The sequence below is a fragment of the Cyrtonyx montezumae genome, unplaced genomic scaffold (genome assembly GCF_038088225.1).
Source record: "Cyrtonyx montezumae isolate F1298 unplaced genomic scaffold, pur_monq_1.0 scaffold_8, whole genome shotgun sequence".
Classification (NCBI taxonomy): Eukaryota; Metazoa; Chordata; class Aves; order Galliformes; family Odontophoridae; genus Cyrtonyx; species Cyrtonyx montezumae.
In genome coordinates, this window is record NW_027072089.1 from 46,883,853 (window position 1) to 46,901,944 (window position 18,092).

Here is an 18,092-nt window from a genome sequence, read left to right on the forward strand (position 1 = left end):
TGTTTTTTTTATTGGCTTGCTTCAATGAGCTTGTTTTCCACAATCATAGCATTGTTAAGGTTGGAAAAAACCTCTAAGACTGTAAGTCAGAGCTAGATTTCTTTTGAATGCTTCTCTGCTAACAGGGAAGTAGTTGCACCAGCTATATTCTGAACTTGTGACTTAAATACTGTTATGAAATATGTACATCAAGAAGGATAAATCTGCCTGTGAAGGTAGCAATGGATTGAGAATCTTAACAAAATCAGCTTTAAGTGGGGTAAATAAAACCTCCTGAAGGCAATTCAGGACTCAAGGGAATAGTCAGCAGTCACAAAACAGGCAAACTTGCTTGCAGTATCTGAAATTCCATAGATGTGCTTTAATTCCCTTACTATTACTTGAACACTCTTTTTATACGTCTCTCTCTGTTGGTATGATTTGGATTGTGAGGGATTCAGCAGAAGATAAACTTCTTAAAAATCGGTCTTAGTACTATTATATCACTATCAACTTCAGTGCTATGAATTAAGTAGATATTGTTATCCTGATGAAGGTGAGTGGGTGTTTAAGATACACACGTTGTGTGTAATTTATTTATGTACGTGTAAATGTCAAAATGCTCTTTCCACATTTAGGGCTTCAGAAAAATCTGTTCGGATCTGTACAGAGAATATGAAGACAGTTATTTTGGTACAGAGGTCTTCAGTCGAATTGATCTCTGTGCCATGCGTAAGAAAAAACAGGAATCTGGTTACTATTACTGTGAGTGCTCAATTCATGTGGGCTCCAGAGGTGCAGAAGAGAGCACAGAGCAAGGAATGCAGTCAGAAGGTGTGAGAGCAACAGCCAGTGTAGCCCCTCGAGGTGCTGCAGGGGCTGAAGCAGGAGTGACTGCCGTGAGCTGTAACCTTGCCTTGCATTCAGTAGTAGCCAATGATAAGCCATCAGAAAACACTGCTGAGGCTTTAACTGCAAGTGAAGAGAAGGAAATCAATGAGGTGAATGGACAGCCTGAAGCCACAGATGAGACTCCTCTTGCAGCTGATGAGGGCTGCTCAAAGTCGGTGCTTGGCCTGCTGCCAGTGAGATCAGATGCACTGCTGAGTGTGGAAGAAGGACAAGAGAAAGCCAACATTTTGGATGGTAGCCAACAGGAAACCAAGGCAATGGAATCTGCACCTGATGCCCCCAACAAATTGGGGTAAAGCTGTCATAGCCCTTGGTGATCTGGGCCCACCTTTGGTGATGGTGAAGGAGGGCAAGTGGTGTGGCACTGGGCTGGGGGAGAAGGTGGGGATAGTGAACTTTTGACAGGGAACAGACTTTCTTGGAGACTGACAGAACCCAAAGTGGAGAAAACTCTCGGAGAAAGCATCATGGAGTACTGTGCCCAAATGGTGAAATGCCTGAGTCTAAATTAAAAATGCAGCTGCAGGTGTCTAAGTGTTTGTACCAAAAAGACAAATTTGTCTGGGGCGTACTGGATAAAGCAGAAGCTACACACTGAAGCCAAAGTGGATGTCAGAAGTGTTTCAGCAGTTGAGGTCTCTGCTGCAGTCACACCTCTTGCCACTGCCCTCTCTGCCTTTACCTGCTCTGTGGCAGAAGCCCCTGGCTCTGCCTTCTTCCTGGGAGTGTACACAGCTGCCCTGGGTTAAGGTTGTGTGCTGTTCCTATGATGCAATCATTTACGCTGTGAGTGGCAGGGCTAGAGGGGCTGATGTGCCAGGGTGAAATGTGCTTTGGTTCCAATAGTAGCCACTTAATGTGAAAATTTTGTCTGACTTGTGGAAATGGATTATTTTATTCCACCACAAAATACTGTAATACCAAGTATTTTTCCTTACGGACAAGGTGTAAGGGAAGGTAAGGTGATCCGTAATGACCTCATTTTGTCAAACGCCTTGGAGTAGATGAGGCACCACAGCCTTTCTCCAACCCCGCGTAATGTCACGCTCCCTGGACAGGACAAAACACTTGTGGCAGGACGAGGTTAAGGGTTTTTGTGCCGCTGCTGGGGCTGAAGCCTCCTTGCTTTGCACGCTGCCATCCGAAGCCGCGCATGGCAGGACGGAGCCGGCAGGTGGCACTGCGGGAGAGCGGCGGCAGCGGGAGCGGAGGGATGCGCTGCCCTGCTGCCTGCATGGGGCGGCTCCGGGGGCCGATGGAGGTGGGAAAAGGCGGCCAGGAGCTTGGCAGATGCTGTGCATCCCTGTTATGCCCCGCCAGGTTATTTAACAAATGGTGTCTGGTCTTGAAAAGCCGTATTTCTCCAGATAAATGTGCGTATTTCTTTGGAAGTGTCTGGTATATGGTGTTTGGCTTCCAAACGCGGTGCACAGGAATAGGTCTCTGGGCAGAGCACCCAGTGCGTGCACTCTGTTAAGCTAACATTGTGAAATCAAGCTGTCCAGCTGGTTACCGTCTGCGTGAGCCTGGATGTGTGCCTCGGTTGTGGGAGCAGAGGGCAGCCAGGCACAGGAGCTGGTGCTGAGTGGAGGATGGGACCCACTCTGCATGCAGTAACTGCTCTGTGCTCTGCACCAAGGTTTGGGGCAATGCTTGGCACAGCGTTTATTTGACCACTGAGTGTCATGCACTTCTGAAAGCCTGTCCCCACAGTGGTCTTATAAATGCAGACCTGAGAGTGGCTATTTACGGCTGATCTGGAGTCTTCAAAATGCGGCTCCGCTGCTCAATTCTGGAGGGAAGGCTTGGAGATTAATTTCAGAGTGTAGTTAAGAGTGAGCCTTCAGCACTGCATCTCTGCATCAGCACACTGGGGACAAAATTGTTTTCCAGAAAACTTTGCCGTAAACACTGCTTCCTCAGTGTATTTAACGATTTCCTAATTGGGCGGAGGATCAGTAGAGTCATTCATCTTATAAACCTAAGTGGATTCAACAGCCTAGGACCAAGCACACTTTACAATGAGCTGTATTTGTTCTCGTTGAAAATGTTAATTATCTTTTTATAGACAGATGGCACTGGAGTGTAGCAAATGTGCGCTGAACCTGCGCTCAGAAATGTATGGGTGTTAAATGCCTACGGATTCCAATTTAAGTTTAATTCTGTTTTAGGAATATTGTGATGATTGCAGGGTAATTAATTTCACTTATCTTAGGAGCATAGTAGCCTTGTTTTGGTACATTAAGTTAAAGTAAACACTTAAGTTATATCACTACAATTAATCTTCATAATTAAAATAACGTTCAGAACAAAATGTCCACAAAATACAGCGTTCAACTCTTTATCCTTTAATGGTAACTAATTCAAAACAAGTTTCTGTGATGTTGTTCAAGTTATAACAGCACACTTTCAACTTCATGATAGAGAGAGTAAGTTGTGAATTTTGTTGCTCTGCTTTAGGCACAGAAATTCATGTTTGAGTCCCCTGGTATATTTTATTCAAAGTTAAATTGAACTCTGACTGTGAGTGAGAGGTAGCTTATAAAATGAAGTAACTGCACTGAAGAAGCAGATTAATTGCACTTTATGATTTCTGTGGGAAAATAATACCTAACCTAAAATCTAGGGCCAGATGCAAGTTTGTTTTGCTTTTATATACTTCTGTACTTAACTGTTATTTTCTTGATACTGTTTTTCCCTTTGTAATCTCTAACATGCCTTTTTTTTGTTTTTTTTTTTTAAGCAATTTGCTGTATAAGCATCAGTAGTTTCTGTAGGAGATGAATGTAATTTCCAACTTTTATTCTAATTGGGTTTTGTTTAATGTAACTTGAGTTACTGAAACAATGGATCAACTTCAGAGTAAGAGGGAACTCGCATTAAATATTAACCACTGGCTGTGTTTCATTTAAGATCTAAATGTGGAACTGAATTACCATGATAATTGTTTTCTAGGTAAGTTAAGGAATCTGTAAGACCAGCATTTATGCCTTTCTTGGCTGATTTTATTTGGATATATGTAAATTGTTTTAAGAAATGGGATGCAAAAACTGAAATCTTCTGTAAATATCTTGCTCTGTGTGCTGCTAGATTAATACTAGGAAGCCACTTGCCATCTAAACAGCTGGGGGTAGTTTGTGGTTCTGGATGTTACACTTTATTGGGCGTTAAAAGCAACTGAGCAAGAGCCAAATGTATGTGCTGTCTTGGTATAAATAAAGGTGTTGTCTAGTCCAGCCAGATTTCCTTTCCCACAGTCCTGTACTTTCTGCATGTGCAAATCCTTCACATCAAGATGTCATGTTCTTCTGTTGTTGACATAGCAGAGCCATCAGAAAAGTAGTAGCTTTGGCTTGGTGCCTCATGGTTTCTAGCTGTGGGGACGTTAAATGCCTGATCCTGTTTCTTGGGGGGATGAGTAGTGATCAGATCTTTCTACCTCTGCTTCTTGCTGGGTTCATCTTGACACGTATATTCTGCTGTCATTAGCCAAGGCTTCTGTCTGTGCAGTATGCCACACAATAGCAGCTTTATTTTTCCTCTACTTGTGCAGTTAGAATGAAATAACCATTACTTTGGGTGGGCGCAAACACTTCTCAAAACTTTCCCACTCCTGACATTTTTATTTTTTGCCCTCATGAGACAAATTTTGGCCTTGAAGCAATTTCTTGCATAGTCTCATTCTTGTAGGGTTACCCTGAACCTCAGCTGGAGGGCTTTAATCACATAGCTTAGAGTGTGGCCTGCATGCAGTACTTGAGAGCCTTAATGAGATGAATCTAAGCCAAAATTACAGGTTTTCCAGTAAATAAATGTAATATATTATTACACTGCAGTGCAACTACAGGCATAGGACTAAAAGACACTGACAAGTACCTTCAGTCAGAAAGCATTATTCTAGGGAATACTTTGCTGAATATTCTTTGTGGAAGTGGCTAATCAGACTTATAGACAGGAAGGCACACATCTGTGGGCTAGTAAAACCTGAGCAACTTTGTGTGATTGTGTTGTACAGTTTCCTCCTCAAAACCACTCCCAGGTGGGCTAAAGTCCAAGTGCTATGTAGGCTTAACACATCTGAAGCTTGCTTCCCCCTAAGGGTTTCAGTAATTAGCCTGTGCAACAGAAATATGAGGCAAGCCTTGTAAGTAGCCTTTAGAAATCATAGATGGTTTGGGTTGGAAGGGAACTCAAAGATCTACTTCCAGCCCCGTGCCATGGGCAGGGCTGCTGACCACTAGATCAGGTAGTCCATCAGTTTGGAGATTCATGGATACAAGCATGGAAGGGATGTAATTCAGAATGGTATAATCATACAAACAACATAAATAAGGAAACAAGTGTAAATGATTTCACTTTGGAACTGAAAGTCACGAATGGAAGGAAGATACTTAAAAATCATGTCATTTTCTGTATTTGAAAGTGAAAATTGAAGTGCTTTCTAAGAAACCGGGTACTACAGGCATTCAATGCACAGCTTATCTCCTGGCTGTTGTAAACCACTCATCCTGTTGGCTGCAGGACTTGCAGTGATTCCATGCTTGGTTCTAAGAGTTCACGTGAGAGTTATTAATTATTTTTCTGGTATAAAGCAGTAACCAGTGTTTCTGAAGGTGGTTCTTAAAATCTTCTCAGCTCCTTAATACCCAGGTGATACATGGTCCCCCGTTGGCCATTAAACAATGAAAGCATGCCTCATTTTCCCATTGCTGAGAGCAGAGTATGTCTTTATAAATAAAGTCTGTGAAGTTGCTGCTTTCATGGCCTGTGGATGGGATCCTTGGCTATACCTTCAGTTACTACTTTTGTTGGCAACTTCTGGCAGGTTGAGTATACCCTTCTGTTTCAAACAGCTCTAATTAGCATACTTATGGCTTTAAATCACTGCTGTGATGAGAGCAGCCATTTCCTGGTTACCTTCTCTGCCTGGGACACCTGTTTTACCCTTAGCGCATATGTTACTCCATGTGTTGCACCAGAATTTCAGCTTTTCATTATTTGGCTCACTTCTCAGGGCTCTGTAGAAGTGATGTGTTTCAGTTGTGCATAAACATGATGATTTATATACGCTGTGCTGCTGCAGTATGCAGATCTGAGGCCTTGTAACATAATTGCTTGCACTCTGCTGTAAGAGAATTATTCATTTAAGCAAAAGCTTATGAGGTGGTAGCCCTCGACCGAGGAAAAGTAGAACCAAGCAAGTCTAAGGTCTCTCCTTGACAGGACCTGCTACCACTCTTGTATTTTAATATGGTAAGTGTATGCTAACCACTGCCCTGGAAGAGTGAAGATGAAGTAATATTGCTCATCAACCATAGAATTTGCTGCGTATTGGATATTGTGCCCACTTGCTATGAGTAATAACAATAATGTGGTAGAAAAGAGAACAAAAAAGATTAAGCAGTCTCATGGCATGAAGCATCTGACAGCATGTGTTCAGAATAGGTGTATGCCTTGCTGCCACCACCCAAGATGCCTGAAACTCCTGCTGATAGAGCCTTCCCTGCCCCAGTGTTGTTAGTTACACTCCATTTCTGTGTTAAAGAAGAAATGTTTTAGGAATGTCCAAAAACATCTAAGGGTAACCTTTGTTTTCCCTGCAACTGATAAGTATTCCAGTTGTTCGGAGGAATCTGCTATTCATTTTAATTTCAATATCTTACTCCTTAAATTTCCTAATTTTTTTGACATCTTCAACTTACCAAAGTAGCTGAGGATTTCTGTGCTCTGGTGGAGTGGAAATGCCTCTTCTAGCTTGGTAAAATTTGGTAGAACAGTCAGCTGGAAAATGGCATTGCTGAGTACAGAAAACAAATCTGAATCTTGTCTCCTATCCTGCTGCTTATTTAGGATGAAATTGAATGAAATGTTTGGTCAGGTTTGATGGAGGAAAAAAAAACAAAGCTCTATTCACACCCACCCCCTTTATTTTTAATTTTTATGGTGGCAGCATTACCTAAACTTGCCTAAACTACAAATGAGATTGTAGAATGTCTCAGTTTATTTTACAGTTACGGATAAAACAATATGTTTTAGATATCTCTTGTAGCTTATTGGAAAACATTGCGATGAAATCTCTGCCTATGTGAGAATTACTTCAACCTGCAGCTGAAATTTTAGGCAGCACATTGTTTGAGCTGAGAACTAGACCAAATTGCTTGTGAAATTAAAGGTACAGTAAACACTACTAATAGCGTAATTACTTTGAACGCATGAGTTTCCTTTGTCCCAGCCCCTCAGCAGGGCACCAGGAGCTCACAGATCCCAGAACAGGACTGTGCCTTTTGTTCAGGGCTGCAGCCCCTCTACGTTGTATCTCCTTCAGGGGGAGGTTGTGTAGAAGATGAGGGATAACTGTTCTGGTTGAAGAAAGGCACTCAAAGGCTCTGTTTCACAGCAAACTTATTGAGTGGTTCAGAAAAGTCATTTGAAGACAGGCATTCGTATGTCATCATCATCATGTGGAGGTGCCTTCTTTCTTTATTTGAGTAATGTAGATCTGGTCTTTCCACACATCTGTGGCTGTATCTCTATCTGTCTGGTTTTACAGAGGGAGATAATTGCTCTCTGTTCACAAGGCATGCTAGGCAGAAATTTGTTGAGGATGGTGAGGTGAGTTAATGCTACTTTATAATTACAGAGTCCCCATTTTAAATAGGTTCTTAGACCCTGAGACCAAATTGCATTGTCTTAAAGTGTGTTGTCATTGTAAAGTCAGTGAAGTTTAAAAACAAACAAACAAAAAACACACATGCTACAACCCTTAGGAGAGACCTAAAGACATTTCTGTGGTGCTGTGTAAGAGCCATACTGGGAGTTCATCCTAAAGGAGCAGACTCTGGTGACTTGTGTGTGGCACATGGCAGCAACACCAGTTTGCCAGGTGCTTGAGCTGGTGCTGAGTGGTTCTGCTCCTTTAAAATGTCTGGTTTGGCACGTGTCAGTTTGGAAGCTCTGCACAAGAAAAATAGCTGCGTGGCTTGGCCTTGTTTTACTCCGAGACAGGTCAGGGAAGATGTGTCAGCACCATGCCAAATGTTACAGAGATGAGCAAACAGCACTCCCAGGTTTGTGTGGTGACTCTCACTTCAGGGACTCACAAGCTGCAGGCTTCTGAGAGGAGGAATGCTCTGCTGGGTGCACAGTGAGTCTCGGCTACGGAAGGAGGGTTATACATTTTGGACTTGGGCAGAAAATGTGCTAATGTGCTACAGTCACACATATACTTCATTCAGTATTTACCTAAGTTCTAAGTTCTTTCTTTAAAAAATACCATTTAAAAATACATATATATTAAAAAAGAAGAAAAGAGTGCTGCAAGGTCTTCTTTTTTTTTAGTTTGCAGAAAATGAAAAATAACAACAAACAACAGCGAAATCCACCAAGGTTTCTCTGAATATAGCTGGACATTTCAGTAAATAGTGTAATGTGGTTTCCAAGTGCTTGGTGGCAATTATCCTCTGGCTTTGTCAGTTGTTTTCTTCTAAACTAACTACGTTTCACTTAAACCATTGTGAATAGGATACATCAGACAAGAATGTAAAATGTTATTTGATCTTTTTGACAATGGCTGTAAAGTTTTGTTTGCAATCAACTGTTTCTCTGAATCCACATCATCTCTTATGACTTCTAAATTTCAGTCTGAGAACATCTCACTGCTTATGGGGAAAAGTTGAAAGTAAAAAAGAAAGAGCAGCTTGCAAAATCTTAGCCGGAATCTCCTTTGTGCAGGTGAGGGCAAAGGGAAACAGAAAAATCTCATGGACTAAGATCTTAAAAGTGAGCAATGGTCTTCCTTTTGATCTTTGCTATGAGGTGAGTTCAAGTGTTCTAACCTCTGTTTTTTGCTGCTCTATAAAGCTTAAGCTGCTTTTCCAAACTTCTTCCTCGAATATCGAAGAAAACATGAGGCACTGTTTGCAGATGTTGGTGGGTGCAGTAGTATGTGAACTGCAGTGACTGACAGTGACCCCAGAGTCAGCATAATTCAAGCACTATGGAAAAAGGAGGCCCATCCCTCTAGGAAGGCTCAACTGATCCACTTCTCTGCTGGAAGGAATCACACAATGGTTTGGGTTGGAAGGGACCTCAGAGCCCACCCAGTCCCACCCAGTGCTGTGGGCAGGGCTGCCACCCAGCAGCTCAGCTGCCCAGGGCCCTATCCAATCTGGCCTTGAATGCCTCTGGGGATGGGGATCTGCTGCTCTTACAGAGAAAGCTAAATGAAAGAAGGTATTTTTCTTATGCACTTGCTTAGATGCTTCTGCTTTGAAGATTTTAAAACCAGTAACTAAGCTGGTTAACTCTGAAGAGACAATAGCATACTCTTCTGCAGCAGATTTCCTCCTGTGGCTGTGAGGCCCAATTTATTCTCTGTGCCTGCACAAGCTGTGCATCCTGTTCACTGTTTGCAGGCCCGAGCTGAATCTTTGACTCATTCTCAGTAGAGAAAAATAATAATTAAACAGACTAGATAAAGCATTCCACTATTGCTTGTGACACCTGGAGAAAAAAGAAATAAAGTTGCTATTTCTGAGCAAATTTTGACGTTCTTTCTTTACAAGGGGGGGTAAATAAGGTTCAGCCTAACTACTTTCAGGCTGTAATTGCAGCTTCCCCTGAGAGCTTCTATGCTCTGTGCTTTTTGTGTGCAAAGCCATTTCTGGCTGGGTTATGGCCAGGGCTTGGGTGCTGTTGTCTTGTTTACCTTCCTCTCTTTCCCTCTTTTCTCAGGAAGAGAGAACTGAGAGGCTGAAATGTTAGTGGTGATCACATTAATTGGTGATCTACTGAAATTATTAGCAATTGACATTTTTCACTATAAATAATGCTGCTGTGTTGCATCCATGTGAATATATTCCCACTTAGAACAACGCAACCTGTTACATTTTATCAGATTATCCTCACACTGAAATCCCATGATATTTATCCTTGTGTCTTTCCCTTTATTTTTAGTTTTAAAAACTATTTTTTAATTGAAATCACATTGCTGCTTCTGCGTAAATCTTGAAACAGTTTTGGCTGTTTTGGAAGTATGTACACTATTGCATACACTATTGCAGACTGACAACTAGGTTAACAGCTACCTAATTAGATGTTTGTACAGGCACTATTACTCACTGTTGGACAGCATGGTTTCTTAAAAAGGCTGTTAAAAATGTACCTAAATGATACAGTGCAATAAATCTGGGCGACTGCATTCTGTAGTAGTGCAGCTGCTGTGCCAGCAGTTGGATACAGAGGTTAGAGTTCACAAGTACAGTTCCTAATACAATTCAGTGCATAAGCACAGGCACTGAACATGTTCTATGGAGGGTGCTTTCCTAGATGTCTGTATCTCCTGAACATATCTACACCAAGACCCACCTTTGCTTTTCCTTTTATATGCAGTTTGGGCATAAAGAGTAGAACAACTGAAGCACAATTAAGGCATTTGCCTGCATCTTCAGGCTTGTCCAAGAAACAGCTGTACACATAATGCAGAGATGCTACCTTGTACTGAGTGATGGGAGTACTCTGAGAGTTCAGGCAGAAGTTAGCTTTTCCTTGAGCAATCTTATATAAAGATCATAGCATTTCTTCTATGTTAAAATAAACATCTCTGGAAAAGAAAATGGATTTTAGTGCGTAGCAAAAATTTAAGCAGGGGTACTGCAGCTTAATGATTCCATCTTAAAAAGTATTTTGTGTGCAAGCACATCTCTCTCTGCAACGTCTAGGCAGGCAGCCACTGGTAAGAAGCAACTCAGCTCTTGACAAGGACTGTGGAGGAAGCACTTGGTGGCAGGATAATAGGGAAGAAGGTTAACAGGGAAAGACGAGATGGGAGGAAAACACACAAACAAGAGACAAAAAAAGCAAACAATAGCCAAGAGGCAGTCTGGTAGTTTCAAGAAGCAGTCAGAGTCATCTGGGAGAAAATCAAGAGGTCAATGCACAAAACTGAGCACTCGTGTCAGCTGCTGGTGCCATCAGGAAAGGTACTGTTCCAGATCAGTCACTGTTTCTCTCTCCATTACTAATAGTGTTGATTGTACTGATGCACAAGGGCTGAATTTCTCTTCCACTTTCCAACATCAGTCAATTAGACTAATTTGGTCATCTTAAGATTTGAAGAAAATTTTCTGACGCCAAATCCACCACTGCACACGTTGTTCAACAAATAATCTGATGAATACATTCACAAAAAATAGGTTTTATCTGCTTATTAATGCATGTTACAAATCACTTCTAGCTGCTGTTCTAAAAATCCAGCTTGACTGATGAAACTTCATGTTTTAAATCTTTTTTTGGCACACGGGAAAAGGCTATAAATTTACTTATTGAAAACCAACTTCACTGTAATTTTGTTATTAAGAAAGCTTTGCAGAAAACTAATCAGCAGAATTACTGGAATGCTTTCTTTTAATTGATCTAAGGAGCATCCAGAGGCTGTTTAAAAGGCTTTTTTGTCCTTTTTTTCAGAGCATGCTGCAAATTCAGATGACTAAAAGAGTATTTACTGAGGATACATATATAAAAATACATTTGTCTCCCCTCTCAAAGTGAATGAAATCCTGGCACACTTTCACGAGGACCTCATCCTCCAGGAAGCAGCACCCACACCCCTCCTCTTTCCCCATGGCCCTATAAAGCTTTCACGTGGATAATAACAAATGAGGTATCTTCACAAGCACAAACAGCCAGCATCTCTGTCAGCACCAGGTAACACTGCTCAGATACAGCTCGTAAATCTAGCTGCAAATCACAAGAGAAGCAGAAGCACTGGCTCGCTAATGACTTGGAACTGGAAGAACTGCGGGAAAGTCATTTCCAGCTGAGCTGCCTTCTCATGGGGAAGGCCAGCCACTTCTTGCAGGGCTTCATCAATCCCCTTCCAGCTCAGGCAGTCGTGCAACATATTTTTTGCCAGCTGTGTGCTGGCAGTTTGATAGCAAAAAATGTCGTGCTGATGTTCATGTTGTCGTTTTTCTGGTTGCCACTGACAAGAGAAGAGATATTGCCATCTGGATCCCTCTGTTGCTTAAGAGAACTGCTTCCACGATTTCAGAATTCTGACATAGCAAATTCTTTGTTTTTGTTTTTGTTTTAATTAGCCTTATTTAATAGAGGACTTTGCCAGATTACTCCTTTGCAACTGCATTTAGTGACTGTTATATTCAATTCTGCAATGCACTGCAACGTAACTAGATATTTGAAAGCACAATGCCACAACAAAAATGTTAATTGCAACAGAAAAACTATCTTCCCCTCTACACAGCGTATTTGTTTAATGCCAGTTTCCTCTCTGCGTATGACGAAATGACACATCCATATTCAAAACCTGAAACACTGACGAAATCTGAGCATCTAAAGCTAGAGAGCTGCTTTGACAAAACACAAGAAAGCCTGTCACGTTGCAGCTATGAAAATAAAACAACTCATCAATTTACTAAAAATCTGCCCACGGATTATAACACACACTCCAGCCATAAGGAAACTCGATGCTTTTCTCACTCAAGAAAAAAAACCTCTCACCACACCAAAGTCACTGGGAAACTTTGACTGATTTCAGCAGGGTGAACAGCTCAGAGATATTCAGGACTATAATTACGCTTTAAAATTATGCACATGCTTTCATGAATATGAAAACCTGAACGGAAAGGCTGAAAGCAACAATTGTAAATGAAGGATCCCAAAAGAACACGTTGCAGTTTGAGACTGATGTGTTACTCAGGAAAAAATCTTAATTTTAACAGGTCAAACCTGTAATTTTTTTTCCTTAGCACGTCAAAAATCTCACATTTCTGCAGATATCACAAAGCACCGTCAGAAACAGAGACAAATTTTGCTGACTGAATTAAAGCATAGTTTCTCAGAGTCAGAATCAGTGTTTTTGTTGTTTTTTTTTTTAATTACTCCAACATGATTATTATCCACTTAAAAGCATAAGCAACCCTTTGGCCTTGTGACATCTCTATAATCATTCACAGTACAAAAACAGAGGTTTAGGGTATCCATAAGTACTTACCAAAATAAAGGACGTTTTGTCTCTCAATTTTGTTTGTAAATGTTTTATTAAAAAAAAAACCCTCTTGTAATGCTATTAGTCAATACATGTGTAATAATACTTCATAAAGTATCACGTCATAGTAGGTATTTTGGATTCAGGAACATCATGGTTTTGACTAAATTATCAACGCTCTGTCCTGCTCTATTCTAAGTTGTCATTTCTCCAAAATTTAAGCAAACTCCTTCTTTGTCAAGGTACGTCATCCTTAAGGCCTTGCAAACTTTTTAGTGATTGAACCAAAACAAAGAGAGAGCTCGGCTTTCTTAATCTAAAGACCACGGTGCTCTTGAGCTTAAAAAAAGTGCCTGTGGCTTTAAAGCAGTTAATGGCAAATCAGCAAGAAAGAAATCAGAGGAGAAGGAGCACTTGGAAATCAAGACAATTAAAGTGCACGGTTATACTGTCCGAAATTGTATTAAGCTGATCCCAAGAACTTGCTGGACTGTGGATATTTAATACAATTTGGCTTGCATGGAACATACCATCGGACAGAAAGATTTTCTTCCTGAAGTCATCTACAGGATTTACTGAACTCAAATTTTCATGGGTGGCATACTGCAGCTCTTTGGATATAGACTGGTTTCCTAAGTCCACGAAAAGATGGAGAAGGGGGAAAAGGTGTGGAGGGTTGCAAGGTGTCCTTGCGCCTTCTCAGTTTTTTAGATGCCAGTACTTTCCAGCTCCCCATCCTCCAGCCCTAATGCAGCGTGCGACCTAGAAATCATAAAGAGTTTCTCTTTATTTGTGTACTGTCTTTGAGTTTGCTGAGATTGCTCCCCTGTTTGTTCTCTGCTGGTAGCCTTGAGGGGGTCCATCTTCTCAACTGGTTCCTCCTCACAGTCCTGGATTTTACTGGCTGGGGTGTTGGCAACTGACTCCAAGGAGGTGCCAGCCTCCTCCAGGTGACTGTAGCCCTTATTGCTGCTGGAAGGCTCAGACTGGGAGCTCTGGGAATCCGTCCTGGTGACGGCAGGGGGAGTTGAAGGGGGTGATTCCCCCAGGTCCAGAGATCTGGAGTGGCTAGAAGATGCCAAGAGGCTGGAGTCAAGGCCTCCCCTGACAGCTGGAGACCGAGGTTTCTCCGGGGAAACAGGATGCCTGGCATCAGGCAAGCAGCTGGTGCTCTGCCGCCTGAGAACCAGCTTGTGCCTCCTTGTCCTGTAGCCTCCCTCGGCGTTGCTGAGGTCAGTCAGACTCAGTTCAAATTCTCCCCGAGGGATTTCCTGGGCTCCCCGCTCACCAGGAGGCCTCCGCCAGCCTCCCCCTCTGCCACTCTGTGCTAAGGGCAGAAGAGTGAAAGCACTCAGTGAGGATCCAACGATGGAGCTGGCCGTGCTGCGCTGGCCCCAGCTCTCTGGTGGGCTGCAGGGTGGGCTGGTGAAGGTGCGACCAGTAAGGGCAGCACGCTCCCGGTAGATGCTGTACACAGCCTCAGCCAGGCTGGGAGGCTGCGGCAAGGTGCAGGAGGAACGCCGTGGTGAGGATGCTAGGTCAGGTGGGGAAAAGGAGGCAGCCAGCCCTGGTGGCCAAGAGCTCTTGGCCAGCATAGCCGCAGCACCCAGGCCTTCACCACCAGGCTTTAGCTCCAGGCCCCGTGACTGCACGTAATTGACAAAGCCATTCAGAGGGGCCGAGGCACCTCCATCCTTTGCCCGCAGGCTGTGGGCATCAATAACGGTGGAATAGAGGTCCCGCAGGTTGATGATCTTGGTCTTCTTGTCACGGTTCTCATGCAATACTGCATTGGCACAGATGAAGAGGAAGATGCCGATACCCATGATGAGGGGGCCCAACACCTTCAGCTTGTCTGAATGCAAGTAGCTCGAGAAAAGATGGAAAAGGAAACTCATCGAAGCCTGGGGGGATGAAGAAGTGGGATGGGACTGTGGGAACTCCTGGCTGGTGGCAGCAGTGGAGTTGGCTCTGGGAGGTGATTCCAAGTAGACCTCTGCTTCTGCCCCTTCCTGGTTCTGGGAGCGGTTCTTGGGGGTGCTGCCCTGAGGGGCCAGGTGCCTGACCCCACCAACACCACCTTCTCTGTATACCTGGCTGGGTTTAGGCCAGTAGCCCACCACAGCCAAGGCGATGCCCACTAGCAGTACTAGGATGCCACAGAGAGCGATAAGCCCTGAGATGGAGCACAGCTTGAGCTTGCCTTTCACAACCACAACATCGTTCTTGCGTTTCTTCTTGGCCTTACGTTTGCGTTTGGGGATTTGGCTTTGTGGTCGCAAGGGATCCTGTTTCCTAGCTGAGATCCTCAGGAGGCCTCCAGTGGCAATCATGGCTGGCTACCCAGGGCACTGCTCCCTATAGCTGCTCCAGCTCCTGCAGCAAAAAAGAGAAGAGGGTGAGGATCAGCAACAGACCTATAGGACAATCTTGTTCCTCCTTCTCTCTCCTGTTAATTAAACCCCCCAACAAGTGGGGCAGAGGTTAACACCAACAGGCTGATCTCTCTTGTCCATGTGGCTTCTGTATGTGAGAAAGACTGATGACACAGATGATTAGGCAATTCCATGAAGGGAAGCAGCCACGTGCCCCACTAGACCCCTCGGCACACAGCTAATTAATTTCTTTATACTCCAGATAAATGATAGATAGGGTGGTACCTGCTGGCATAAACAGAAAACTATGCCGCTAGTCTCAGTGCTTGCAGAAAAACAGGATGCAGAGGAGGCTGACAGCTTCCCTGCCCTGAAGCCCCATTCCCACAGGGTCCGGGGCTGTGCTACACAGAGACTTAACCACAGTGTGGTTAATGATGTCATGCAGAAACTAGAGGAGAAGAAGAAAATAAAAGCAGGAAGGCAGTGTTTGATCTATAGACACGATTCATTTTACTATATTATTTGCACATTACTCAAGGAGAGGGGGAGAATTAAGCATATTACCTTTCCTAAACGAGTGGAAATTGCTGTGAAACACACATAGGGAAACCAGAATAATAGAAAACAGTACCCCATGAAAGTTTCTTCCAAGCCATTTCCTTAGAATTTTATCAGCAATATTTCAGAAAAATTCATCACTTGCCTGTGGTCAGGGAGTGTCAGCAGGACAGCCTCCCGTTTTGGAAACACGTGTGATGAACAGGGCAACTGTTATGCAACCACAGCCACATCCCCCCCCACCTCCGGAGAGGGGAGACAGTGGCTGGTAGGTAGCATGTCACATCTTATTAAAGGAGGAGCAAACTCCTGCAAATCACCTGGGGAAAAGGCAAGGATTGCTTGTAGAGAAACTGGCAAGTGACTGAAAAGGCATCATTTATGGCTTTTATTTCACTGTCAGGAGTCAGCTGTGTGTTCCAGTGACTGAAGCCACAAAATGCACAATGTGGGAACAATTCCTGCCCTGTTGCAGTATCTTTTTTCTGAACTCTCTTCCCCTCACGCTTCTGAGAAGGTTCCCCTCCCCCCTTTCAAACTGTCCAATTTGGGGTGGTTTAGGTTCGGTTTGGCACCGAATACAAGCAGGTTGATAAAGTTCAATTCATTGCACTGAAAAATTAAACAAGCACCTACAAAATAAATAAATAAACGCACCCGCGTTCCCTGTTTATCTTTTAAACCTCATTTCTCTGCTCCTCTATTCCCAGATTTGAGGAGCATGTGGGGGTTCCATTTGAATTTTTTGCTGTGAGGGCATTGTTAGTTTATTCTCCGAGGTACTGCGCACTCAAAACAAAGGGCAGGAACAAGAAGTCTCTATCACCGAACGAATTACTCTAAAAACAAAAAAGGCAAAAAAAAAAAAAAAAAAGAAATAATAGTAATAAGAAAGCATTCTTGCTCAGTGAAAAAGTGTAATTACCGGAGCAGGATTTGCTGTAATCGCCGCTCGCTGATCTCATTCCTCCCCCTGCCCCCACGACAGGAGCCAGTCTCCTCCACGACGACGAAAACAGATGGCAATCATTTCGGAGCTGTCTTTACAAAGCGGTACCGCCCGGCACTGAGTTTTTCCCGTTTAGAAGGAGCGCGGAGCACGCGAAGGAGGGGACCCACCGCAACCGCACCAGCGACGGCCACCCAACAACGCAGAGCGGAGCTCGGGGATGCTCGCGAAGGCTGCGGAGCGAAGCCACGAGCCCACTTACCGAGGAAGACCGGCGAGAGGTCCGCGGTCGAGCCACAGCGGGGGAAGAAACTTTCCGGCCCGAGCGGGCATCCCCGCGCGGCGCCCGCCCCGCCGCCTCACCGCCCCTCACGGCCCCGGGCGGGCGGCGGGGCCGGGCCGAGCGCCGGGCTCCCCCTCGGCCACGCCGCCGCCGGCCGCCTCAGGTCGCTCGGCGGGAGCGCTGCCCTCTCGCCACGCCGCATCCTTCCCGCCGCGGGGCCGCCCCTCGGCAGCGCCCGCCCGGCGGAGCCGCCGTCTCTGGGCGGTGCGCGGCTGCCGCGGCTGGCGGCCGGACTCGGAGCCGTTGCTAGGAGACGGAGCCGTGACACAGGGAAATGGCTGCAGGACGGCGCACCCCCACCTGCGCACCTGCGCTCGCCCGCCCTCGCACGGCCCTCCCTCGGCCCCGCCCCGGCCGCCACGCCCTGCCCCGCCTCGGCCCGCCGTGCTCCTCGTGACAGTGGGGCTTGGAGAGAGCGTCCTGTCGTGTGCTTAGCTGAGCTTGTTTCCGTGGTCCTGCAAGCAGCTGGCCATGGGAGAGGTGTAGCGTCTCGGGAGAGGTGTAGTGTCTCCTCATCTCCCTTCCTCTTGGACTGTCCTTTAGCATCACACACCTCTCTCAGGCTGCCCAAGGTCCTCACCAGATGACCCTTGTCCACTCCTAGTTCTCCACTTTAGGAGCCCACCAGTGGTCTCATATATCTCATCATAGAATCACCAAGGCTGGAAATGTTCTCAAAGATCATCCAGTCCGACTGTGCACCTACCACCAATAATTCCCACTAAACCGTGTCCCTTAGTACAACACCCACACATTTTTCAAACACCTCCAGGGAATCCTCCATCACTGATGACCCAGTGCCCTCACAGCCAGTTGTCTCTGCATCTATTTACAAAATGCTCATCCTGAACACACATCTCAAATGACAGTATAGAGGATTTAAAAGGGAGAATGGCACATGCAGCAAGATCAAGACTTTTTTCCCATTGAGGTTGCAGAAATGATGAGAAAGACAGCCAATAAGTAGAT

General features: G+C 44.5%; 1 protein-coding gene across 1 annotated transcript; it reads right to left on the reverse strand.

Annotated features, from left to right (window-relative positions):
• Nucleotides 1-12,956: 12,956 nt before the first annotated feature.
• Nucleotides 12,957-16,953, reverse strand: TMEM200C (transmembrane protein 200C). Its single transcript, XM_065751857.1, has 2 exons — nt 16,757-16,953; nt 12,957-15,271 (listed from the first exon to the last, which is right to left on the reverse strand). Exon 2 carries the CDS (start codon nt 15,226-15,228, stop codon nt 13,603-13,605), a length of 1,626 nt encoding a protein of 541 aa, XP_065607929.1. The 5' UTR covers nt 15,229-15,271; nt 16,757-16,953; the 3' UTR covers nt 12,957-13,602.
• Nucleotides 16,954-18,092: the final 1,139 nt, after the last annotated feature.